This window comes from Polyodon spathula, chromosome 16 (assembly GCF_017654505.1).
Source record: "Polyodon spathula isolate WHYD16114869_AA chromosome 16, ASM1765450v1, whole genome shotgun sequence".
Classification (NCBI taxonomy): domain Eukaryota; kingdom Metazoa; phylum Chordata; class Actinopteri; order Acipenseriformes; family Polyodontidae; genus Polyodon; species Polyodon spathula.
In genome coordinates, this window is record NC_054549.1 from 6,426,050 (window position 1) to 6,453,739 (window position 27,690).

General features: G+C 39.3%; 1 protein-coding gene across 4 annotated transcripts; it reads right to left on the minus strand.

Moving 5' to 3' along the window:
* On the minus strand, positions 1-27,440 carry LOC121329035 (calsyntenin-1-like). Of its 4 annotated transcripts, XM_041274270.1 has the most exons (19): positions 27,050-27,440; positions 16,214-16,336; positions 12,802-12,831; positions 11,537-11,732; positions 10,052-10,260; positions 9,591-9,740; positions 9,264-9,449; positions 8,747-8,995; positions 8,166-8,287; positions 7,824-7,986; positions 7,360-7,395; positions 6,322-6,479; positions 6,050-6,198; positions 5,709-5,935; positions 4,964-5,134; positions 4,576-4,721; positions 4,291-4,426; positions 3,328-3,512; positions 1-2,783 (listed from the first exon to the last, which is right to left on the minus strand). In XM_041274270.1, exons 1-19 carry the CDS (start codon positions 27,129-27,131, stop codon positions 2,589-2,591), a joined length of 2,913 nt encoding a protein of 970 aa, XP_041130204.1. In that variant the 5' UTR covers positions 27,132-27,440; the 3' UTR covers positions 1-2,588. The 4 variants fall into 4 exon arrangements, with proteins under 4 accessions (XP_041130204.1, XP_041130206.1, XP_041130205.1 ...); XM_041274272.1 differs by lacking the exon at positions 7,360-7,395; XM_041274271.1 differs by lacking the exon at positions 12,802-12,831 and having other exon boundaries at positions 27,050-27,439.
* Between the last annotated feature and the right edge of the window lie 250 nt (positions 27,441-27,690).

A 27,690-nucleotide genomic window follows, 5' to 3' on the forward strand; every position in this document is an offset into this window, starting at 1 on the left:
TTGGTCATACAAACATTTATTCTGGTCAGGTTGTAGATCACGTATGTTTCATATTGCCCAGACACTGAAGTAGGCAAGACACCTACATAACATAGGATTTAGAACTGGAAATTTATTGGAGCTTAAGAGACTGTTGAAAAGTGACCTATCACCATATACAGATCGGTAAGTTTATACCCACATTGGCTACATACAGCATTAACAAGTTTACATCCTTTTCAGCATTAGCTTTTCAAAACATGATCATTTTAGTCTAAATACAATATCTAAAAAGTAAATGGAAAAGACTTAATTCTTGTACACATCAACATGAACACAAGACAGACCATTAAAAGTTCCACTTCTGATAAAAACTAGCAGTTTCTCATTAAAACATAACAATTAAATAAAAACCATTTCCCGGATTAAGAAAATCTAGCATTTTAAAAATTTACAAAACTAAAACAAACAAAAAAAAAAAAAAAAAAAAAAAAAAAAAAGAGAGATTAAAACTCACTACTAAAAACTGCTTGTGTGAGTTTTGGTACAGTTAGGTTAATGAGTCCTGAAAGGCAAAAGGCACTCCCGACACCAACAGAAGCAATCCCAATTTAAACAGCCATCTCTCTCCCGGTCAGGTCCCAGTTTAAGAAGAGGAGACACTACTCTGTAATACAACCCTTACTCTGTTTAACATTATACATTTCAAATGTTCCTATGCCCTCGTACTGTGCACGAGGTCATCCGTTTTCACTGGGAGTGTTTACAGCTGGAATCGTACTTCTCATATTTTTTTATTGACAATGTTTTTCAAAAGGGCTCTTCTACTTTTTATTATTATCTTTCATTTTGTAAGTTACTAAGAAAAGCAAACTGGTTCACAATTCTAAAACTGTATTAGCAGAGAAACACAATCTAGTTTTTCTCTCCCCATAGTCTTTGCCCCCCATCGTGTTAAATTTCTTTGTCATTCATTAACATACATTTACATTACTCATTTACCCAGTAATTCATTACATTTACAATGCACTTCCTCAACCATCTCCATTGCATTCCTGCTCTTAGAAACATTATACCTAGCTCATTTTAGCAAACATATAATCCGGTTCCAGTAAAAATATTTAAAGGCAGGAAGTTTAAAAAAAAAGTTAATATCCCAAACTTGATCCACGAAATGTTCCGATTTCATTTGTATACTTCAATATTACCAGGACGAAAAACAAGTTTACCAAATGTAAATAAATAGCTTAAAACAACTACAGTACGGTTCCATGTACAATAAACTATTGGTAGGGATTGGAAATGTAGCTCAAAATCGACAACCGTTCCTTTGTTTTCAAAAACATCTCATAAAACCTTTCCCCATATTAAACATCTGGCAGCAACCGAGCCTGTCCATCTTCTATGTAAAGCAAAAGAGACAACTGTCAATCTGATATTCCAAGATGTACCGACCAGGTTAAATGAGTCAGAGCAGGTAACTGAAGCAGAGGTGGTTGAATAGCTCAAGAATCGATCTGCAGAGATTCATGGAAAAACAATGTAGCAAGATTATAAAGCTACAGGAACAAGACAGCGCTTGCTTCACAGACAGACTAGGATCAAAACCATTAGTATTCAACATTTTAAAAAATGCAACCTCTACTGAAATTAGCATGGGCTTTAAAAATGTGTTAAAGCCTAGAAAATAAAACATTTTATATTTACGCTAGCCCCAGAATAACAACATGTCTGCTTAATTTATTTATATTAAAAAGAGGGGGGAAGCAATCAGGTGCTGAATAAAGTGTAGCCACATATTTCCCACCCCCCCCAAAAACAAAAACTACACATTTTCACAGAAACCTCTGCTCTTTTCATGGGTTACTTCCCCCTGATGCAAGCATTATACAAGCATGAAAGAAGAGCTTTGACAGTTTTGGAGCATGCTATAATCATAGTGACATAATGCTACAGTATGTACTGCATCTGTGACAAAATCTTCAGTTTACATATTGGACCCCCATATTTAAACCCAGTATTACCTACCACAATGACTAATTACACAATTTCATTATATTTACAATTTTTTTTTCTCTTCTACATAACCTTTTGCCACTTTTCTCATGCACTAAAAAAAAAAAGAGAAATTCTGTAATGAACAGACGGAAACTAAGCTTATTCGCTTTCTTTTAAATTAAAACAAAAACCCTTCCATCTCACAGAAGAATACAGTAGAGACCAAAGCTGCTCGGTGAGCAAAAAAAGATGCTCCAAAATTCGTACGCCATGTCTACCATCCTTTATTTCAGTCTCACAGCTGGGATGACGAAGAAAAGTGCAAGGTGGTTCCCTACATAGCATTAAAAAATCATAAATCTGGTGGCCAGGCCAAACATTTTGTACAGGTACGTTAAAATTCTGATGCTCCTAATATAGCAACTAAACAAACTACTAAAAGGTTCTAGGAATATCTGCCACGTCAACATAAGCCTTGGCCACTAGAAGCTTAAGCAGCAATGCCAGCCACCACAGAATTCTTTTTTTTTTTTTTTACTTTACACTATGGGTCCTTGGGAACAATGGAGTGGATAGACAGTGGTCCTGGAAAGCACGGATCTCCTGTGGACTCAGTAGGTGAGGGTAGAGTCGTCCCACTCCAGCTGCTGCTGTCGGTTGACGTTCTGTTGGTCCTCTTGCTCCCCCTCTTCCTCCTCGCTGCTCTCAGACTCCGCGCTAGTGATGTCGTCTTCCTCCTCTCCGTCCTCGCTCTCCTCCTCTTCCTCTTCCTCCTCCTCCTCACTGCTGTGTTGGTCCTCATAGGTCTGGAATGGTTATTTAATATTGGTTTATTGTGCCAGGATTTCTGACATTCAGCAATTCTTTCATTTTAAAAAGGCATATCGCTGTGGGTAACAGAATTGGTGCAGCCATCAGAAAATCGTTTTTGGTAGAGATCAAAATCTTATACATTATTACGTTTAAAAATGAATTGGGGGTTTACTGCACCAACCCTGTACATGAGTGGCATTAACACCAATCAACTACATCATTGTATTAAATGCTTTAGGTTTTACTAATAAGTTGTAACTATGACCAAATATTTAAGCCGTAAGACCAAGACCGAAGGAGACATAGACCAGTTTGGCATGCAGTTAACCTCTTGTTAACACTGGGAAATGCATGAGTCTGAGCACACGGATCAGCCACAACCCAGATTTGACTTTAGTGAAAAGCTGAAACTGTTTTTGGTAGACTGTCAATCTTCCAGACTCAAGCTGCCTGTTTTGCATACCAAAAGGGATGCACGCATGCACACAGACTTTCAAAGGTTAGAAATAACAGGGCTGTCGTCTCCAGGCAGCTTACCTCCATGGGGTTGACTGTGATGGTCAAGGCAGAGTCGTCCCAGTCCATCTCGTTCTCTTTTCCGTTCTCATGGTCCCTCACGGTCTTTTGGTGTGCAGCACGGATTCGGAAAACTCCCAGGATAATCATGAAGGAAAGGAAGCTGACGCAGACCACAATCACAATGGTGGCAGCACTTGGGACAACTGCACACAAGCAAAGCACATGTGTATACGTGTAACTGTTTGCAACCACTGTATTAAAAGATAGCATTCCGCCCCCTAAGAGAAATGCCCACACATCTACTTCAAAAACAGAGGTCTGAAATATTCAGGCTAACAGTGAATGACATTCATAGCAATACTACTAGCTTTAACTGATTTTGGTTTGCACAATTCTGCATTTCCTGCGAATGTTACTGAAAAAGGTATGCAAGTTCATTTCCTCTAACCCTGCTTACAGCACTATTAAACAGTTATGTGTCTTGCCATACCCCTTTTTAATGGAGTTTAATCCTAATTCCAAGGTCTGGTATTATTGGTTATCCAATGTAAAACAGAAACCAATAACCAGTTTTTAGGATTTTCAGGATTTTACATTACTGGCTATTTACATAAAAAAAAAAAAAAAAAAATGCACACCACACAATCAGAAGTTTCCTGGTTAAAGGCCATTGCATACTTGATCCATATTTTATTTAAGGAATTTATTAGATGAATATGTATTACACTATAGGTTGGTGTGTTTTGCACATGTTAACGGTTACGTAAAATTGATGTCTAGATCTCAAAACAAAACTATTGTTTTGATGCATTGTTAGGCGTGTTCACAAAGACGTTTACTTTGGGGAGGCACCTTGCCCCATAAGAATTTAAAAGCAGTCATCTTTGCACACTAGGACGCGTTGGAAGTGAACACTAAAAACAACAGATCCGGTGTGCAATGTGTCACAGTTCAATGCAGAAATTGCTTTGTGGAAAGTACCTGATGACTGGTGTGCATTAACCAGATTATGTCCAGACAGATCCACAGAACCATGGTGCATTGGATTAACAAACTCTGGCTGTGCCATTACATTGTTAGGGTGATCAACTGGGTTGGCGGTGTGAATAGCATTTACCTGCAAGAAAAAAAATTAAAAGTTCATTTCGGAGCCACGTTTAGGCAGTCCTTTACTGACTTAGTAGAGACCAAGACCGAACACAAGAACTAGATTCAGTCTGTTACTGTATAGCACTACTCAGTGAGAACTGAAGTCCAACCACTTACCTCAACCTTAAACTCATTGCTGATATAGCGGCCATTAAGCTCTGAGCAAACCAGTTTAAATGTTCTGTCAAAGAGGGACTGTGTGTGCCAGTTTCTGTAGCGGATCAGGTGCAGAACTTGCTCATAGTTATCCATGGTGTCCACACCTGCACAATACAGACACAAGTTAGCCTTCCTGAGTGAAATTAGCAGATCAGTTAAACCATAATTACGTGCATCTTATGGCTGGATTCACAGACCCAGATTAGCAATACCTTACCGAAGATAAGTGTTAAAGCAAGTCGTTATTTTCAAAGTGCAGTTTTTGCAAGTGGCACATGAAAGGGAGAGTCCTCGGCATCCTGCAGGGCAGGCACTTGGGCAATGTCTAGCCAACGCCAGGACCCACCTGTGATGATCATGCCGAGGCTGGAGCTGCTCATTTCCATTCCCTTTTGCTGAATCCAGGCAAGATCAACTTCCAAGCTCTCCTGCTCTGCGTTCAGCTCATCTCCCAGGACTGCAACCTCACACGTATCCAGATTGTGCATGATTTCCTCCGATACCACAGACTCTTGAACTGAAGAGAGAAAACAGAAACTGGTAAAAAGCCTACTGGACACATATTCCATTCTAATCTTACAGGGCACAGTATAGAAGGCTCCATGGAAGAAAAATAAAAATATGCTTGTACACTACCGCTACGCCCAAAAGTTTAGCATTACCCTATAGAAATAACTAATTCTGCTTTTCAAATTCAAATGAAACTGCTGAATAATGTTATGGCAACATATTCAATTACATAACACCTTATAGTTTTTCCCGTATACTTAATGAAAAAAATTCACATTTTGAAATGCAACATAAAACTGTACTAATTCTGGCTTCCAGTAGACTTTTATAATATAATTTTGTAGTTTGATTGTAGGATGTTAAATAAGATCAAAATTATGTTTTATGTTTTTTTCTTTCTCAATCCTAACAGGTGATGCAAAACTTTTGACCAAAGCTATAAAGCACATGCATGCCATATGGCAGCCTAACAGGGGACACTTAAGCAATTGGGTATTATGTATAGAATACGGTATGAGCTTTCTGTAAACATGTTGCAACCCCCGAGACCCCAGTCCCAGGAGTGCAATCTTCACCCGTACCTGTGGGGTCGTCCTCTCCTTCTCCCTCCGGCTCCACCTCTCGTGTGATGGTGCTGACAATGCGCAGCTCTGGGAAGAGAATCACCCCTTCATTGCTCTCGAATTCAGAGGCAGCCCGTGCAAAGTGATCAATGCCACTCAGGCTGATCTTGGGTTCCTCGGGCTGTAGCACCATGACGTAGCCCTCTGCGTCAGGCACAGCAATGCAGGTCTCCTCGTTGAAACACCTGGAACCCAGACAAAATAAAAATGTAATTCTCTTTCTGAACACAGGATAGAACTGATGTTACACTGTGGCGTTGCCAAAGTTACTGGAAGACATTCTAACGGATCTGACTTACTTGACAGTGGTGGTGATTTTAAGCCTCCTGATTCCAGGGGTTGGGAACTGTCGTGAATTCAAGTAGGAGATGTGCTGCATTGCCTTGTCAAAGCTCTCAACGTCATCTCCCTCCACAGTCAGCAGAGACTGGCTGGGGTTAAACTGAACCTGCATCAGATTAATAATGAAACTGATCATTAGCAAAGCAACTGATAAATCCAACTCTAGATTTCATCTTGAAGTGATTTGCCAGTATGGTCCAGGTATAACAGGTTGCCTATAACCATGTACCTTCATGCCTGTGCCCACTTCTTCAGGAAGCTGTATGTCCAGCCCCTCCTTGCAGGTGTACAAACAATCAATTACTTTCTTGTTCTCCATTTTGCCAGAACGAATCATCAAACCAGCCAAGTTACCTCTGAAAAACTGGGACATACGAAGAATACCACCTATTGGGAACCAAAGAAAAAGCATTTTTTTAACTAACATGAATAAAGTTTTTTTTTCTGCGTTTACTTAAACCAAAACATGCAATCTTGATGTCCGGCTGATGAAGTGCTCATGCAAGTTAGTAGAACGTCCATTCTCCAGCATTTGAGACTTGCAAATACAACAGATGGATTAAAGTGTACCTTCATGCAAGTGGCCATTTAAAGCTTAAATAAAAAAGAAGAAATAAAGAAATGCTCACGCAACACTTCAGCCGATGAGTCGGTGAGGTAGTGATAAGCATGCATTTTGCATTTCAGAAGATCAATTTCCAAGAAATATTCCTCCCCCTCAAAACTACAGTACTGGTTATACAAGACTGAGGCATTCACACAACGGATCACTGCCAATAAGACACACTGCTGGTGATCAGCACTACAAGCATCTCACACAAACCGCTCACTACTGTATATGAACCAAGCCGGTTCCTTAAAAGGCAAGGCAATATTACAAAGTCATAATTTTTCAATTTATAGATGGCAAGGCCTTTCCAAACACACTAAACAGCTTTGCTTCCTCTTTGGGGATATGAAGCAGTAAAATTCAAGGTCAACAAGGTAAATTAGCATAGCATGGGCTTGGGATATAGTGTACAAGGTCACACAGCAGCCCATAAAGCTTACTGTACAAAACAGCGTATGTAACATACTCCACTTCACAGCTAATAAGATTCCAACAATAAAAATACATTTTTGGTTAGGCAAATTAAGTGCAGGAACAAAACCCACAAGCAGGGAAGACCAAACAATACCAATGGCATTAAAAGCACAAAACATATACGACATGCTATATAGAGATATGGAATGAAAGGGTTTAATAGTAGGGAAATACTCCAGCAACCTGCAAAGGTCTCGGTTACAGTCTCGTTCTCATGTTCTGTAGAAAAGCAAGAAAAAACAGAGGGAACAGGGTGGGGTTGAGAAAGTGAACTAACTTTTGTTTTTGTTTTTTTGTTGTTTTTTTGTTTTTTTTTGCAAATACATTTTGGTACAAGAGTGTCAAATCCAAATCTCAATAGCTCAATAATAATGCGCTTCCTGGACAAGAAAACTAGCTTGATTATTTTTATTTTGCTGAACACAATTTGAACTTGATTTTCTTGGCCTGACTTTCCACTGTGGGCTAACTGCCCCTTTCATGGCAAAAGTATTACATGGGCAATTTGCGCATAGGGGTAAAACGCATTTCGAAAAAGGAAAAAAACTACTATTAACAATTTCAGATGATGTTACAAAGGGGATGCAGAGTATTTAAAATAGTTGAAGGACAGTCAGAACACAAAAACTTTGGTATTCGGAGTTTACCTTGCCAGCACGCTCCAACCACCAGCTGAGTTTCAATCTTGGAAGGATGAAGAGGGTAATCTTCAGTCACAAGGAAGGGATCATAGGAGTTGCCATCAACAAAGAGCGCCACGGATGGGAATTCGATATTCAACACGTAGTGATGCCACTCCTTATCACACACCTGCCCAGGGTCACAATGGAAAGTCACACCGATTAGTGCCTTACTCATACTGTACAGCAGAACCAGCTCACAGACACGCAAAAATATACAAGCTCTGTGGCAACTCGCGAGGGTCAGCACTGACTACACATTAAAAAGTCAGGTACAATATAGCTCAGCCGAGAGAGTTCTCCACACACCTGATCCAGTTTCCAGTGGAACTCAGCAGGTTTGTAGTTCTCGTTTTCCGCTGGATCCTGGCGGAACAGGAACACCAGCCTGCAACTGTGTACGTAGAGGGAATAGTGATGCCGGTTCATATCTGTAGGGATAACGAACCACAATTAGGTCACAGCTCAGAGTAATGCACCTATGGCGTTAGCAATTATATGAAGATTTAAACAAGATAGATTATATCAGAACAAACTCATTGCCTCCAACAGTCAATATTTCATGTACTGAATATCAACAGATCAGTTTCACACAGCTTAAAAACAAAGGAACCTAGATACATATGATTGTGTGCTGTTTGGACAAGAAGCAGCACACTCGCATTTTAAAAAAGGTAGTTTATTTCCAGTTTAAGTGGTAAAGCCAAGAGCTTACATTTTTCTGTAGGATCAGATTCATAGTAAAATGACTTATTTATAAATCTACCCTCTTATGTCAACTGCTGCGAATCTCCCCGTTCATACGCATTGAGAAAGGCAACACACAGTTGTTATCTTCGTTGACAGTTTCTGTAAGATGGGAGGTTGCCTCAAGGACAACCACACAGTACCTGTCATGTCAGAGTTGCACAGAATGGTCTCCTTCTCTCTGGCACCAGGCCCGTGTCTCATCCACACCGAGATGGTGAACGGTTTCTTCAGGTTGGAGGTCACAATCCCCTCTGGGATCTTGATCGCCTGAGTGCCATTGAACTCAAAAACCTGGTCGCTATCGTGCCCATTGTCAGTGGGGAGCCCCACAGTCCAGTTAGCAGTGCTGCTGGGAGCCGGAAGCAGCTCCACTGTGCCAGAGGAAGCACCTACAATGGAAAGACAAGCCATCAGTAAACCCTGTTGAAACACATACACTTCAAAGCTTTTCTGTTTAGCTCCCTAAAGCAACAGCTTTTTACACAGACATGACCTTAGCTGACAAGTTACTAACATCTCACAGCAGCTTGGAAATTGTGTGCAACTGTTAGACACCACATATTTAGCCATAAAATCTGCCAACAAAATTCTACACTAGACTTTTTAATGTCCCATTCCTTTTAAATAGTTGACCCCAGTTATGAAGTGTGTTTGTACCACATAGCCGATGGAGTGACTTTTCAGAGTATGTATCTCGGTCGCATCCTTTCCCAATATGGTTAGTCTCAAGTTCAATGTTTGCTTGAATAGAGGTAATTGGCTCCTCGCAGGTTTCCAAGTGCATGCTGGGAAACAGAGACAAACTTCCTGTGCCGGGTTCGTATTCCATCCGTTTACTCCAATCTGCAAAACCAGTATTACATTATACTCCAGCCTGTACTGAACAGAAACAAGGGTTTAAAAAACAGCCTACGGATTGAAGCAACCCATCAATGTCAGGTATAGCAATTAATACAAAGGTAAAAATAAGAAATGTAACCCTACCTTGCCAACCAGGTTTACAGGTCGGTTTAATGTTTATTTTGACAAGAACATCATCAGTAGCTCTCTTCTTGCCGCAGTCGTACGCAGTGACGGTCAGTTTGTACGAGCGTTCCTTGCTGTAGTTCAGCTTCTCCGTGTTCCTAATGTATCCTAAGAAATACATTGAAGGAAAAAAAGTCTTGCATTAGTTAGGTTCTAAAAACATGTTTTACAGCAGGTTGCTGTCAGACTAAACAAAGTTACCAAAATTACAAAGCCAATTAAAATAGCCTTGCACGCTAGAGCAGTACTGCTGGATATTATAGAATGTGCCGTTCAAACAGCTTCTGGTTCTGGATTCAGATACAATATTTTCTATTTATTGCAGTCATTCCAGTTTATTTTCAGATCAGCATTCAATATTACATCTGGTCAGCTTTCATTTTTTTTTTTTTTAAATATATAACTTGTCGTCATCTTACCATCTTTGTCAATGGTGAAAGGCACATCCGGAGTTACGATTTCGTAGTTGCAGATCTGGCTGAATTGGAATGAGCAGTCAGCATCAACAGCCTCCACCTTCAGGATGTTGTCATACTTCTTTCCTTCAATGACAGTGGCTTTGTAGGACTTCTCTTTGAACACGGGAGAATACTCGTTCATATCATTCACCTGGATGTGCACATTCGCTCTGAAAAGGACATCAGAAACGAATTACACAAAAGATCTGTAGTTACTTCCCAACAATGCACCATTTCTCAGACCTGCTCTTCTTAGACCTTGCAGGCCTCTACTGAGCGTACACCTGGGATTCTGTTCAGTCACATCACCCACATTATTCCAGTCTTTCATCCTTAATCTCATGCTACTATTTTTCAATTGCGAAATTTGATTTGCTTTCTTAGAACTGCACAGCACTGGGATGGCTGCCATGAAAAGGCGCATAACTGCAGTTTTGGTTTGCAACAGATCTAATAATGCAATTGCAAATGTATATTTGTTTTTGAAATCTATTTGCATTTGTTTTTCTAATCTACTCTGCAGGTAGTGAATCTCTGATGGAGAAAAGGCCATTTATTACTTAGCATATTCCACCTATCCATTAAGTAATCCAGATCTTAACCTCAGTCACATTAATAAGGTAATACTTTAAGAAAAGAAAAGCAGGCAAATTCTTCAGCTAGTGCCTTCATCATCAGTTAACCAAGACACAAGCTTTTTCTGTTAAGGCTATTCTTAGATACCAAACCCAGAAGCATGTTGCAATCATATTTTGACATATAAAAATAAGACTAGATTACTCAACACAACCATTAATCTCATATTCAAACACCATGTAAATCAAGGCAACCTATCCAGTTACTGTGATTTGGGTATATTGTGCAGCTGGCTCCTCTTCGAAACAGGCATTTATGCAATTTATAAATAGTTAGTTAGATAAATGATTATCCAATCCTAATCGACTTAAAAGCTCCACTTGGCTGCTCAGATGATACATTAGTGGAGCTTAATGCAGATCTTATTTGATTTTAAAAGCATCTGGACAACCTAGATACAGGACCTCAGGCATGACATGCCTCCAATAATTGAAATGCATCTAATCTCTGGAACGGCTGACAATGGCAATTCTGTCTAGTTTAATCCATTTTGAAAACAGTCCTCAAATTCAGATGCTGCAAGCCTTTCCCAAAGTACTCCACACTAAATGAACAGCATAACCTCTCTAGAACTAGCAATGTCAGAAAGTTTCCCCTTCAGCCTATTCTTATTAATTTTTATTGAAAATTGCAGCAGTTTCCCGTCGTGAAGAAAAATCTTCAGTCAAGCTTTCTTTTAATCACGTACTTTTAAACAAAGAAGTTGAGAAACTAAACTGTGGGTGCTACAGTCTGGTTTGCTTAATAAATGCAACCACATCATATAACTAAGGCATTCCTGCAACTGTTGTGTCCTTTTCTGAAGCTTACTTGTGAGATTTTTTCATATTGGCCCCATCTGGTCCCTCTCCACAGTCATAAGCCTGGATAGTAAACGTGTGTTCCTTCTGGAGTTCACAATCCAGTTTTTCTTTGGTCCGTATGACCCCCTCGCCAGTGGTTTTGTCAAGTACCACAGCTTCAAAGGGGACATTCTGACCATGGATCCTAAATCCACAAATTTCACCTGGATGTGTTTTAATGGGGATGGGAAACAAAAAAAAAAAAGTTTGTCAGAACCCAACCCATTCCAAGCAACATTCCATTAACATTCTAAGAACAAAGTAAGTCCATATTTGGCAGCCAAGGGTTTTATTGTGAGGGTCTGTGGAGAAAGCAAAAAGCACTGTGCTTCAGATGGGTGAGTATTGGGAACTTTAGTTAAAAGAAATAAAAGGAGCATACGCTTGCCTTTCAAGCCACTTGTTCACATTGCATCCAGTCATGCAGGAAAACAGAGAAAGATGTAGACAGGCATTTCACAGGAGTACTTAAGATAGCTAGAAAAAAATAAAAACTGCACAGCCAAGGTCGCTGGCATGTCTTCCATAGCAGGCTAAGAGAAGAGCTGGGCAGCTGGTTATCTTGACCGCAGCAATAAGGTTAAAGTGCAAAGATGACGCAGCTTTGGTTATAGGCTCAGCACCATTTCAGAAATTCTGTCAATGGTTTTACCCAGACAAAATACAAAAAAAACAAAAAGATAAAAAAAGACTTCCTGTGCAATGGGTCTGCCCCCCAAAACAATAAAAAAAAATTAACACTGGGAATCGAAATAAACCACTGGATGAGAATCAGTGTTAGAAATATCAACTTGGCAGACATCCAAGATTAGGGAGTACAAATTAGGGAGATCATGCTTCTGCAATGTAAACAGGGCTCAATGTGTGCTGCATCATATGCTGGTTTTGTGTAGAACGAAATAAAATGCATAAAAAATAGAACAAACTATTTTGCAAATGTTTTAACATGGCCTGTTGCATATGCAGCACTACACTATATACAGTTACAGTACAGCACGTGTTTTGTATATTCAGGAGAGGGAGGGGGTACTGTATGCATTGTAATGGATGTCTCATGCATGGATATTTCTAACCACGGGGGGTTGCATCACTCTCTTCATCCAGTTTTTTTTTCTTTTTACAGAGCATGATGTGAGTTTCTGTATAAGTGCTGATTCCCAGGTCATAACCAGAGTTAGTGGGTTAATATAACTTTATAAAAAAAAGGGGGATAGAAAGAGAACCCATCATCACCTTCCTTGGTGACAGTCACCTCAAAACTCTCTACAAGGGAGACAAGATAAACCCGAGTCAGTCATACAGGACAGGCTGAAGAAGAAGGTGCAACAACAGGGGACAGTTCAAGGGCAACAATTTACATTCAAAAGCAGTTTGCAATAAATTATGAGGCTTAATACAGTATATAGCCATTTAAGAAAAAAGTGCATATTTCTATAAAAGTATACAGTACTTATCAGAAAACATTATCATATTCATAACCAAAAAAAACCTCATAATTGTTGCATTTCTACAGTAGTACCTCTCATAGGACTTTGTAACAGTAGACAGCAGATGCATATGTAGCTACTATAAGAACGATAACATTACAGGCTGACCAACTGATCCCTGGAATATTGTAATAAAATAGCCTTCTGAAAAGAAATATGGCTCCAATAAAATAAGCATGGACTTTCTTTTGCTATTTCAAAACCAAGACTTCTGTTCTTCAAGCATTTTAAAAACAGTAGTTACTATTCAAAAGGAAAGCGCAGCAAGACATAATGAAATGCCTTGCTCAGCAATGCAATAGTGCAGCCTCAACAATCACTCCTTTTGTTCTGAGCTGGCCTCATTTTACTGTAAACGGCAGCAAACACTAACTTTACATAATGCACCCCTCAAACCGAAAGTCAGAAATCAGGTTCTGGTTATCCCTCAGTAAACAACAAGACGTGATTACTGAAACGTATGCAAACGAATCCAAAATGATTCATGTTTTATCTGTTACTTAGCATGCATGTCTTATAAAAAAAATAAATGTTTCACATGTAGCCTTTTATTAATCCCTGATAGAGATATTACAGTATAATTTGTATAAGCCAAGCAATGCTCTAAACATGGCAATCCAAACTGCTCACTCCTGCAGCCCTCCCACTAAAGACAAACATAAAAATCAGGATCCAGTTCTAAAAATAGTCAAACACGGAAACTTGATCAGTGGAAATGATGACGCTTAATATTACCGCATCTCCTTAATAAAAACTGAAAGTGCATTCGTTTAAGCGCTGCCGGACCTGTTGGTCAAGAAGTGAACCATTTTTTTAAACATAAACCAGTATACTGTATTCTGATTTTGACTTTATTAAATCTCAACACAGACATTGGCAAGGAAATGGTTAACCAGTGAAGGGTTTTGAAAGCCTTCATCAGGTTGACTGCATTTTATTTTATTGCCAGTCAGATCCACTTTCATATGCAATGACAGATGAGCCATCAACATTATTTGTTTTCACGAGAATAAGCAGCAATAGATTTTCAATAGAGCGTTCCTGTTCAGACCCATCCATGCATCAAAGAACTGTTCCTGGCCTAATGAAAGGCTACTTGGAACAACAGAATCTGAGTTGAAGTCACAAATTCCCAAGCAAACATGACTTCAGTGCCCTGTTTTTTTGGACAACGAAACCCAAAACTTCTACTGTATATGGATCTATGAAACACGGCATTGCAAAAATGTATACCTCTCCTTACAGTATACAACATACCACGACTTTCAGATTTAATTAAACTGCTGTTTAATAAAATTACCTGACCTTTCACAAGTTCAAACAGCACTGAAAGCATTTAAATTGCGTCTCACAAGAAAGAAAAAAAAAAAAAAAAAAAGGTAGCCCTAGGGGATTAAAACACATGAGATCAACAGGTACTGGTGGTATTTGGTGCCTGCAGGTAATGCTGAACAGACAGGAGCAGCTGCCTTACTGCAGGGGTGTGCTCCTGCTTTTAAATTCACACAATGTGTTAGATCAGATCACCCAGGCAGTGAGGGAGGCTACTCCATGTACAGCAGAAAGGTGAGCTCCAGAATCACAACAATACATTTAGCACTTGTGGTACTTGATTTATACAGTCTTCAAATGTGCCCCTGCTAAAACAGAAATGATCATTTTAAAAACTTGTAACACCCAGTGTCCACTTCCACAAGCACAACAATTAAGCTCTGTATTTTAGAAAACACATTCAGCCCCTATAAATAGCTAGCAAGCCAGAGTTTTCCTTTGGAAATTTCATAGCCATCCATTTTATGAATGGCCTTTATTTACAGTGTTAAACTAACCACCCCATTACTCAGTATTTCTGCAAACACTGGCCCGATAACATTCTTTTCCGATGGACTCTATTCACATGTGTGTGTTGGGCGCTGCTTCCCTGCTGGCTCACACATTACACATTTGTTCTTGTCTGCAGACAGCACGTCAGCACGATGCAAGGCCCTGCACTGCAAGTGCTCCGGACAGCACATCAGCAGCACTCACCCACTGGGGCATGTGAACTACCAGAATCACCCCTAGGAAGGATGAGAGAACAGAAAGCAGAAGGAAAGCTTCAGCAAGTTTACCCAACGTCAAGCTTTCCCTCCCCCCATCTCCAGATAGAGAACACCAAGCCAGATTTCATTTCAGATTAAACTACAGAATGCTGTCGCAAATTGGGAGCAAACTAAATTCTTAATTCCAATTTTTAATCTGAAAATTAAATGTTCTGCCTGCCTATTAAGACACAGTTAACTTAGTTAGAAAGCAGCTATTCTAAAACGACAGATAGAGCTACTGTTCACCTACAGTATGCTACATATTAACAAACCATTAAAAGACTCCTGATTTTATTATTACTATTTTTTTTTTTTTTTTTTTTTAACAGAATTGTACACATCTATAACAGTTGCCAATGTTGTGACTTCCGTAACTAATAATGCAACTTTGAAAACTTGAATGATAGATTTGTTGTTTTACCATATTGTTCTTCCCCCAATAAAAAATAAATAAAAAGGAGACAAAAAGAAAACTTTGATGTTTCTTAATAAGAACCACAATGTGGTGGCCAACTGCTTTAAAACCTCAAACATTCATGTAACTCAGAAACATCTTGAACACAAATGTTATTAAAAGTTATTCGCCGCACCCAAGCACTTTCAGAAGGTGCTTTATTGTTCGGGGTAATGAGCACACATCAAGTTTGTTCCACTGGATCCTATTATTAATATCCTCGTGCTGGATAAGAAATTAAGAAGATTCTGACAAATGGTTCTAGTTAGCTAGCTAAATATAACCAATGTAATATGGCCTGTACGCTGATACAATACATCAATCCACTTTCCAGTTTACAGAGTGCTCTTTGTGTGCATACTGTGAAAGCTGTCAACCTGACTGAATTGTACGTCCGGTGAACTCACTATAAAACACATCCTTTCCAATAAGAGATCCTATCAGGGGTGTTGTTTGTTGTTCCTTGGTATAACACTGTAGCTCTGTCAGAAAGTAAGAACTGACAAAAACATTTGCTGCAAATGTGAAGACTACCATTTACAGTGGACAACCTGCGGGAGCAAAAGGACCTCACCTCTCAAAGAAAAAGAAAGGGTGTACATTTTAAAAGAAAGCCTTACCTGCGTAGCGTAGCGGTGCATCCTTATCCAATGCTATCAATGGTGGATCCAAAAGCACCTTGTCATCGTTTTCTGTTACTATACCATGATATGTCGTTTCAATCCACGGTTTGTGCTTATTAACTGCGGAAAAGAAAGAAAGAAAGAAAGAATATTAACAGTATGTTCATTTAACCAATTTGACACTAACAGATTGTAAAAACTGGTTCTTAGTGGGCTTAGAGTACAGGAGAATACAGCCCTTGATTTGGGAATTTAGATCAGTTGGGCAGTCTGGATCAAACCATTGGCTTTGACCACATGACTGATAGCAAACAGCACAGGAACACAAAGACCAACCCAAGTGTATTCAACATGCTGCTTCCTTTCCCTATTCTGTAAAATCAGTTACATTCTCCTTTTAAACAGGATTATGCCGGTGAAGCATACATATTGTGGAAGCAGGTTCTACGTATTTCAAAGCATGCCTGAGGGGTGTGCATATACTCAAGCTTCCGGAAATCATGGGCATTAAGACGTATACAGAGAGCAATCAATAAATGAATAAACCACCAAGGCTGGTAGTAAACGACTTCCACCACACAACAAGGCAATAAGAGCCTGTAAATGTAGAGGCCACTTGCCCAGTGGCTTTGTTGATATAGTGATTGGGCTGTTTCACACCCTGGAATTCAACTTGCCAGACTCTATTCATCACAGCACAATAGAAAGCCCTTACTGGTAAGCGGAAATGACAATATGACCACAGTGCATGTGGGGCACTCCTCGTGAGTCACACCTAACTTTGAGAGTCACCAGCAAAAGAAAGCTAGGAACATTTTCCACTTGCTTCCCATCAGACTTTAGGTGCGCTTTCAAACTCATTGCTGTAAATCCATGGATTACCTTTCAAATACAGACCCCAGAATTAAATAAGGGTTGCAAACAATTGTGTCTTAAAGATTGAAACCAAACAGAACCCTTGTGGGCAATTATAAACCAAACAGGACAACTATCTTTATTGCAGGTACCCTACCTGACTAGAATAGCAAGCCTTCTTCCCCTGCTCCCTGAACAAAAGATTCGCCCAAGGTCAAGAAAAGAAGCTGGTCAGAGGAGCACTGACTTATCCATCACTTCCTGTGGGAATCCCATAGCATTCCTAAAACTGCCACTCCAGCAATAAGCCCTGTGTAACGCTGTTCAAATGCGACTACAATACAGCTGTTCAGTGGAGTTTGCTTATCCTACAGGAGACTGAATTTATAACCCAAGAGAAGAGAAAGAAACAATGTGCGATGTTCTTAAATTTAACCTAGATAAAACCAAAACACACACACTTGCATTATTGTTCAAATCTCTGGACAGAGCCTGCCGGAACTCAATATTTCCTCTCCAAGCATGTACTGCAAAACCCTTGCTGACAATTTCCTTTAATCTTCTTATATTACGGCCTCATAAGACCCAAAGTATGGTGAATATATATGCCTTTGGACAGGCTTCTAGACTAGACTGGCCAACCACCAAGATAATCACCTTAAACTTATTTGGTGTGCAAATCTTCAGAAAACTAAACATCACGTGGTTTTAATATAACCGTAATCTTACAGATGTGAAAATATATGATCAAAATCCAAATGGTAGCAAGGTGTGCATAATACTTAGTAATTACCCTTTACAGTACCTTGCACCAGCTCAGAGTATTATGCAAAAGGAGCCAAACTGTAAAGACTCGTCACAAACAAAACGACACTATAAACAAGTTACTTAACATTGCTTTTAGTACAGCCCCCAAAATAAACAGTAAAAGCAGTTACACACAATGGTCTGTACACAACACTCATTATATAGTTTGACCCAAAGCAAAGCTTGCCTCCAAATTCAGAAAGATTGACAAAGCTACCTTATTTGTTTTGTTGATCTGGACATCCAAGTTGTATCAACAACAGACTGTGAATATAATCCAGTGTAAAAATGGTGAACTGCATGTACCATCTCAATTTGTGTTCCCTCTGCAACACATACAGCATACAATATTTAGCAGTCATTTACATATTACACTGGCTGAAGGTCTCTGTTGAATCATTCTTTGGTGGCTTCACTTGATAAACAAAGTTGCAGTAATTGTCACCAGTATTACGATTCTGTATTTGTAATCTCGGGACAGTTTAAAATTGCTGAGGGGCAGCTAAGGGAGTTTATTAAGGAAACCTTCCAGCAACATAACACAGAAACAGTCACGTGTCTTTATTACAAAGTCAAAAAGTGACAAGCTGTTTTAAAAATACAGTCTAACTTCACTATAACGAACCCCCTTTAAAACGATCCAAGTAGCAAGAACTGTTTTTTTTCCCCAATGGAAATTAACACTATTAGAGCGATCACTTTTACAAAATCTACCCGGATAAAACGATCTCCCTAGTGACTGACCCCGAACTCTCTCCAGTGTGAATGTGTTATTCTCTCAGTGAAAACAAAGACCATGGTAGGCTAATTCAATGATGAGGCTGACTCAGCTAACCTATTGTAGTGCGAATCATGTGTGACGTATGCAAACGTTGCCATCTTCACATAAACTGTAACCATGGCAACAGGCGTGAGGAGGCAAGCTTTGAGAAAAGCACAAAAACATGAAGCAATCTATGCTGGATATGTATTCAGCATGTAAGTGTACTTTTTTAATTTCTTTACTGTTTTCTTTTAAATATACAGTTTAAATGTTGATCAATGTGAAGTTGTCTTGAAAGAACTACTGTATACTGTATAAAGATTCAATGTGGGCGTTTCTTCATTATTCTGATACAGCAAATTGCAAAACCCTATTATAATGAACAACCTGATGTAACGAACATTTCTCCAGATCCCAGGGGGGTTCGTTATAATGAAGTTACACTGTATATTGTAGCTTCTGTATTTCTAGCTAGCTTGACTTTAGTAAATAAAGACTGCAGATTCCATTTACATTTAGGGAACAACTGATCATCTTTTAGATGGGTTCTGGAGAGGGTTTTTCTGCACAGTACTGCTTTATAAATAGAGCTATTGATGTAAATACTTGGGGGGTCACGAAAAGCTTGATAGGTACATTTTACTAGCATGCGAGAAGAGTAGGATTTCTCATTCCCTGCTCAAGCAGTAAGATGATACTGGTCTCCTCTGTAATACCTAAATGTGAGCGGAGGCAAGTTGAAAGAGAACATGCATGACCCTGACCTCTCAATCCCTTTCTGTAACAAGGTCATATAGAAATGCATGCTGCCCTGTGAGACTGGGTAACCCCAGACACCTTCCACTCAACACCCAATATCATTTAACTAGATGAATTACTACATCAGTGTAGTAGGCAAGCAGTTTGTGGGGACCAGTATACCCTTGACTAAATGTACTATATGGCACTTTTTTCCTTTATAGAACGGCAGCTTTTATTGAAATAAAACAAAATGCTTAAAAAAAAAGTGTAAAATAGGCACACAGACATCAACAATTCATCCCCTTTAAAAAAAAAAAAAGTCATAAAATTTACATAATTCTAGTGTGCCAACGGAAACGACAGTTTCCAAACAGGATGTTGTATTGTTCCAACAAACAGGCAAAACAATCCTGTATTAACATGTACCGCGCTGTAGCGCATGCATGAAGGACAATTCGTTGTGACAAATGCAAATTTAACTGTTCTGAAAAAAATAACTCATGTGTCATGCAAAATGAAGAATGTCCCGACTGTGCTAGCGCTTTCTCCTACAGTGCAGCATGGGAGAGCCACTTTCCAATGGGGTTCAGTTTCAGCTTCAACACCCACAGAGATCCAACTAGCTATAAATACTGACCAGAAGGGCAACATATTCTTAAACATACTCTTGGACAAGCCTTCTAAAAGGACTTCCTACTATTTTAAAACACAATCCTAGTTTAGAACCTCCAAAAGCTGTGCTACTGCATCACAGCATGTAACAGGAGCAGCAACAGCACAAGCAAGCGACCCTTGTATGCATACAAACGTACAGTAATATCTCCTTGTTAGGATCTAATTTTTTTTAAAAAGTCAAATGGACATGCCTAAGCTTAGAATGGTATATAACCCTACTAAGTATTAAATGTGAATGGCATTCAATACTAGATGAGATGAATGAACATGCATTTTAGCAGTAGGAGACTATTCCAACTACTATCAAAGTGATATAAACAAAGTGTAAAAAGACTGTATTACACTTCCTCAAGGGTCATGTTAAGCACACTGAACATTACATCCTATATTCTGCATACATTTGAACTGATCAATACCTAAAAAAAACCAACTTGTCATTAATTCCCCTTGCTTATTTGCTGTAAAAATTCTGTCCATCTGCAACAAAACCTTATCTAGATTCAAACAAACAGTGCCTAAATTAAGACACATAGAACAGTCTATCTTGACCTGATAGGATACCAAGTCAAAACAAAGGGCTTTGTTAAAAATGCATGAAAACTGAATCCAAGTACTGCACGCAGCCACTGCAAGATGTCTTCTGAACCGCTGACATTTGAACAGGTGGCAAACGAAACAAGCGCCATTTGGAGGAAATGGTTCTTCAACCGGAAAGATGTAGCTCTTCCTATCAGTAGCGACATCCAGCAACAGGTGGGAATTCCTCCAGTTCCTGGAGGTTCAGCACAATCCCATTCCCGCACATGGATAAGCAGTCATTCACAGTACACAACAACCCCATTCCCGCGCATGGATAAGCAGTCATTCACAGTACACAACAATCTTTCTCATCAGTAAACAAAGATCACTTTTCCAGTGAAAGATATAGAAGGGTACCACCCAACTCAAACACAACCTTAACATTTCCAAAGGTCTGTGTACAATGAGAATAAATTGTTGCAATAATCCAGGACACTGAGATTGTGCCAAACATGCGTCATAATATCTATAAAGAAGCAGGAAAAGGAATCAGTACAGAAAACATTAAAACGTTTGAAATTCTCATTTTAATTCAGCCTTTAAATACTTTTGACAAACAGAACCCCTAATGTTTTTAGCAGAGCATACAGATGAACGCATAAATACATCCTTCACGCACCAAGTTGAAGATGATAATACTGTCTGGGACTCTACTGCAGAAACCACTTAGCTTTGACTCGTTTAGACAGGAGCCTAAACATTAACTGAAGTTTGCCGCTACGGCTTCAAAAGAAAAGCAGGGAGCAAACAAGACCTCTTATCTTATGCCAGTCCACTTAACAGCTAATACTAGAGTTCTTGTGTGTCAGTCTGGCATTTGTCATGCGTTCACTCCCCATGCACCACCCCTGTCTGTGCAGCTCAACCAGATAAGAAAGCAAAACCAATACTGCAGCTCCACTACAAATAGTCTGACAGCAAGTTTATATTACACCATTGCTTTTATTGCCTTAGCGACATGCATTGCATTGGGGTGATGGGTTATGGATAAACGGGGTAGTTTACACGTTGGAGACTCATTATCAGCATTCTGTAAAGCTTTTAAGAGTGGCCAACAGGTGCAAGTGTCTTAATGTAAAAGGTTTGTAAATCCCAAAGGTGTCGAACTGCTACATGTAGTGTAGGGCAAACAATTAGCATACTGCCGCGGTGTATCCCTGGCACACTAACGCGTTTGAATGTGGATTAAAACCCACACACTGACAAGTATCCATCATAATCTGGTCAGTCAGGTCACACAATAAGACAGCTGGTCATGCCTAAGGAAGTGCGTCAAAGTCCACTTGCAGTGTATATATGGTCACCTCTTGTTTCTTTATCAGATGTGACACCAATATATATAAATACGCTTTAGCTTGGTAATCATAACTTGATTTCCCAAAACACAGTCATACCGAACCAATGAATCAAAGAACAAGAATGTCTGTCAAGTAAAAGCAACTTTTGACAGGCTGATCTTGCTTAGTTCCTGTCCACTTTTGACAGACCACGTATTTATTATTGTGTCCCTGTGCAAAGTTGGCACTCTTCTCTAAATGTGTGTACTGCACAGGCTACCTATTAAAACATGGGTTTTAGATGGACAGATTTCTCCATAACTCCTTGGTGTTCAAGAGAAATAAGTGGCTTTTTTTTTTTTTTTTTTTTTTTTTTTTTTTAAACGAATGGGAAAATGCATTCAACTTCAGACTAGTCTTCAGTACTAGAACTGTCTCCAATGTCATTAAAAGAATTTCCTTTTCTCACTTTATTTCCTAAGCAATGGCTGACATCTACTAAATGTGGCAGGGAGTGCCTCAATAGTTTGCATTAAAAGCCTACAGCACATTGACAACTCAGGACATGCATCATATGCTACAATTAATTCCCTTAAAAAAAAAAAAAAAACGTTGATTAAACACCCCACCCACTACCCCTCCTTAAAGATGTTGAATTCTCAGACACTGCCACCAGATCCCTCCTCAGAACAGACAGCTGTACCATTGTGCTGACAGTGTTTGTTCCAGCATCCAGTCACTGGGAGGCCAGCCTTTTATTCTTTTGTAATTCTTCTTTATAGAAAAACTAAATGGCTACAGCCTAGAAGAAATCTAAAGTTATAGATGACAAACCTGCATCACAATATCAATTCACCACATACATACTACACCAAGCAGTGACTGGTAGCAGGCAGTACACTTCTATCACAGTAAAGCACACAGTGAAAAGAACCTTGCAGTGTTGCAAAGGGTTTTATATACACAGCAGTACAAGGATTTTGTTTTTACAGTAGGTGTGAATGGCTGCATAGTCTAATGGAAACTAGCACAGTAGTTATGTGCATGGTATTATTCCCTAGACTGATTAAACTAGGCAATCTGCTTTTTAATGGCCTCTCAAAAGGTACCTTCCTGTAACAGATTGCAGCTTTAGCCTCCTTAACATCTCCAGCTATAAATCCCCTTTTGAAGCTACAATTACCCCAGATCAATCAACTGCAAGGCACTTCACACTGTTTAATGCATTGTGACTTGCTTTTTGGCTAGAAAGCATTGCAGTGTGCCCTCCTCTGCTCAACACGTTTCCCTTGTTTTAAACAGAACTTGCTGCCTTTGTAGATGCCCAAGCTTCCCTAGTGCTTCCTTGGGGACCTCCACACTAGGACTCCAAGGCGAACTGAAGCCGAGTGGATTCATACAGAAAACAAGGCTGCTTTCATCTCTGTAATCTCTTCAAGAACAATTAGTCTCCCATCTGGCATGATGTCAAGGGATAGGGGAAACAGGGCATTTGTTGGCCTATACAATTAGATTTACTTATAAAAAACACTGCATTCTTGCAATAAAATTGGATCATGTGGTGCAAGGGCTTACCTGACAATAAAACAAAAAGGGAAAATGTTTTATTTACCTCCGATTGCGCTAACTTTTGTACCCAAAATACATGAAGTCTCATTAAAAATACTTTGCTGCAGCTTGCAGGGTTTGACTTGAAGGTATGTTTAAAAATAAAGTAATGCACAATCAAAAAGTTCTCTTTCGAATTTACAGAAGTTGAACTTCACTTTCTTTGTGAAAAAAAGTTGTACGTACTGCAGTAGTTGGGTTTATATTAAAACCGTTCAATACTGTTTACAAGACCCAATAATGGGAACCACATATCCCAGAAAACCATTTGCCCGAGTCAGACTGAAACATGCACAAAAAAAAAAAACTAAAAAAAAACAGTTCCCACGGATGGAAGGACTGCAAAGGAGAACAGAGGCTTCAGGAACACATTTCACAAATGAGATGTGCTTCAGGAACAGAATGCCTTTCCCAGCATTCCGTTCCTACACTGCGATGCCTTTAGTTGAATCTCTTTCTGGTGCATTACAGCCTGCAAAAGAGAAAAAGTCTTCAAAAAATAAACAATGTCCGGGATACAAAGGGCCCACTGTTTACTGCTGCTTCAGCATTATTCTAAAACGTATTCGATTTCCACATGAAATGGTGACAACATTCAATCAGCCTAATAAAAGAAACTAAGAACATAATCTAAACACCAATAAAATCAATTATTAAAAGAGGCACAGACAGAGGTATTGTGATCCCACAACCAAATTCAGTGTTTACAGCCATATTTACTAAAGATACACTTGATAGTAGATGGCAGATCCAAATTTTAATGGCACCAAGACAAAGCCTTCTCACTATAGCCCCTACCATAATTCCAGGTACTTGCACACATCCCCCAGGAGATACAGTAGCCTTCCCTTTCTGTACCCCCATATGGCAATTCCAGAAGCCAAGTGACCAAGTGAATAACCTTTAACAGGAGTGAAATGACCTTAGGACCCTGATTGCTGCATTTCAAGAAAAGTTTACTGCTAGATTTCCTCAAAAAGGTAAAGCAATGCAGTTTTGATGTTTGCTGTGGGTCACGTCACTAGAGTCTGAAAAGTTACCGTTTACAAACAAGGCTATCAGATGCATTTCAAATGAGCTGAGGCTGAAATATCGGGTGCAAGTAAAGAATTAAATGCAATTGTCCCCTGTCAAGTTATTGTAACCCATAATTACAGAACAAGCTGGCAGCAAAGCAAAAACAACTTGGTATAATTTAATGTGCGGGTATACATTTTCACAGAAGACTATTTGAATTATCCAACCTGAAATAAAACCTAAGACAAGGGCATTGGATCAATATATGATTGTATTTAATTAACATAAATGTGATAAGACACATAGAAAGACAGCATGTCAACAGCAAGACACAGCTGCTTACCAATGCATGCCTGCAGTTTGATTTTAACCCCAACCACTCTGCGTGCCTTCACTTGCACATCTTTAGACAGCCAGCTAATAAGACATTTTGCACTCACATTTTACAGCACTCAAACCACACCATTTTGGTAAGCAATGCATCAAGATCGTTACATGTTTAGATCTGTGTTAATTACACCAATTACAGCCTACGGACGTCTAAAAATACAGCCGAATTAGACAACTCCCAAAAACAACGTACAAACTTTACTTCAAAGCAAGGGTGGTTAACCTGACGTGCACAATACACATTACCAGTCAAGCAAGGTCAAAACAGCCTTAGATTTCCACCAGACTAAATCTAAACCTCCAGGGCATAGGTTTATCATGCAGCTTACATAAACCTACAGTTTTGCCAGAGCTGCAAAACCTTATAAACAGACATATGTGTTTAGATATACAGACAGTACTGAACACAGTACAAAACTCCTGTTCCTGTAGTGTGTATCTAATTTACTTTACCAGGACATCAAGCGTGCACGTTTTGTTTTTAAACCTCCTAGTGCACGTGTGCATGATTTGTTGTAAGCCACATTGCAAGGTCACGCTAATTGCTTTTGCCATTGGCGTCTTACGGGAAGTATGCAAAACTCTATGACCTATTGGATATAATGAGAATTGGAGACATACAGTATAATCCTGACCACCCATTAATTCACTGCTACCCTCTGGGGCAGCACAAAACTGGCCACTACCTCAAAACACTTCCCAGGGATTCAAAGGCATGGGCAAAGACACCATATCTCTGATTATTAAAACACAAATCTCAGGACAAAAATTAAAACACTGAGACTGGCCTGTAGGTCCTGTCCCTTGTTTTTGTTAACTAAAGCAGTTTTTTTAGAATGAGTCATTGTGGATCAGTCTATATGTGCATCAAATAAAACAAATCTGTGAGCAAGCAAGTTAAAACACTGTGAAATGATAGTTAATTGCTCCAAAATGAACCGGCTGGGTTACTGGTCATGTATTTTCCCAGTTGTAGGGCAGGCTGACATGCATGGCTGGCTGCACCCAAATTTCCCACTGCTTGTTCATTCCATGCATTGTATGGATTCGCCAGCTAATGCAACATTATGGATCAATGCCCATTGCTACACGTTATGAACACCGTGCTGTACCGGGTGAAGGGTTCCTTCCCAAACTAAATGTGCATGTAATATTAGGCAACACAGAAATTTGTAATAGAGCACATTACATTTTAAAAGCTCCTTGAACTGGGTTTGTGAGAAGAGCTGCAATGCGTATGTTTAAAAAGGCATATTTTCCAGACTAATCGATGCGGGGAGGCAATACAAGTCTTTTTAACTATTAATGGCACAGAAGTATGGTGTGTGTGTGTGTGTGTGTATATATATATATATATATATATATATATATATATATATATATATATATATATATATATAGAGAGAGAGAGAGAGAGAGAGAGAGAGAGAGAGAGAGAGAGAGAGAGAGAGATAGATAGAGATAGATAGATTGAAGCAATATCTTTCACCTCAACCAGTCTTAATCCATGAACGAAATATAGGTTTATGAAAACGCACTGGATTGAAACTAGAGTGATCACACTTGTAAAAACGAAAATGTTGTTTTATTTGTTTCACAAAAGAACAAACTGAAAGGAAAAGGAAAAATTGAACTCCTTAAGAAATGGTATTTTTAATAACAGGAATATTAAAAAACCTCGCCCACGGGAAAATGAATGCAACCACTCTTCTGCCTGGCCAGCGAATAGGAAATGTCAGACCTGTATACATGGTTAAAATGAACTGCACAGAAGCGTGGACAATTTATTATACCATTTTGTGTAATGCAAATGGTCAGTAACATTATTACAACAACAAAAAAACACTGTCATTTAAAAAACAAACTTGCATGTGATTTAATGTGACTATATACTACTATTAAATTCAACCAACAATATTTTTAGCCGAATTATTAATATATTCGTTTTTTATCACGATTTTCAAAACGGTACAAATTGCATGGTATCCACAATTCCCTGCCACCTCCAGTGTTAAGGGATGCGATGTGTATGTATGACAACAGATTCCCCAACCAACAGGGCGAGATGGATAGGATGCAACGAGAGAGAAAAAAACAAAAATCTCGACCGCTTTTTCTTACCTTTATCCGCTTCAATTCCGTATAATAAGCCAAGGACCAGCCAGGCTATATACGCATTAGGCTTACACCTTCGCACATCCATGCTTTAAAAAAAAAAAAAAAAAAAAACAGACTTAATAATATTAATAAATAAAAAAGAATCTGACGGAGTGTAAAAAATCCAAGGAATGCGTCCACTTTCAGCTCAGCAGATCTAAGATGGCTGCCTCCGCCAGCGCCGCTATTCAATCCCTTCGCTGCTGCAGCTGTGGCTCCAGCGGGAGCTATTGGCTGCGTGACGTCAGCACTGTGACTGTGGGTGTGCTGCGGCCGCTGCGCCCTGATGGCAGAGCTCATGCGATCTGATGAAAAAGGACAAGTGCTGGGGATGATGGCGTTGTGACCCGGCCGGGCAAGTCCCACTACCAAATTTCCCAGACTGTCAGGGAATGCCCCCAGGCACTGAACTTTTCTCTCTGACTCACCATGAGTTGTTTTATTGGTTCTGAACACAAATTTAAATCTAGACGACGTAATTTTAACTGTTACTTTCTACCTTGTAATTTAAACACGAATACATCATAACCGACACTGCTGAGAACGACGTCTTCATTCAGCTTAACCGACACTGCTGAGAACGACGTCTTCATTCAGCATAACCG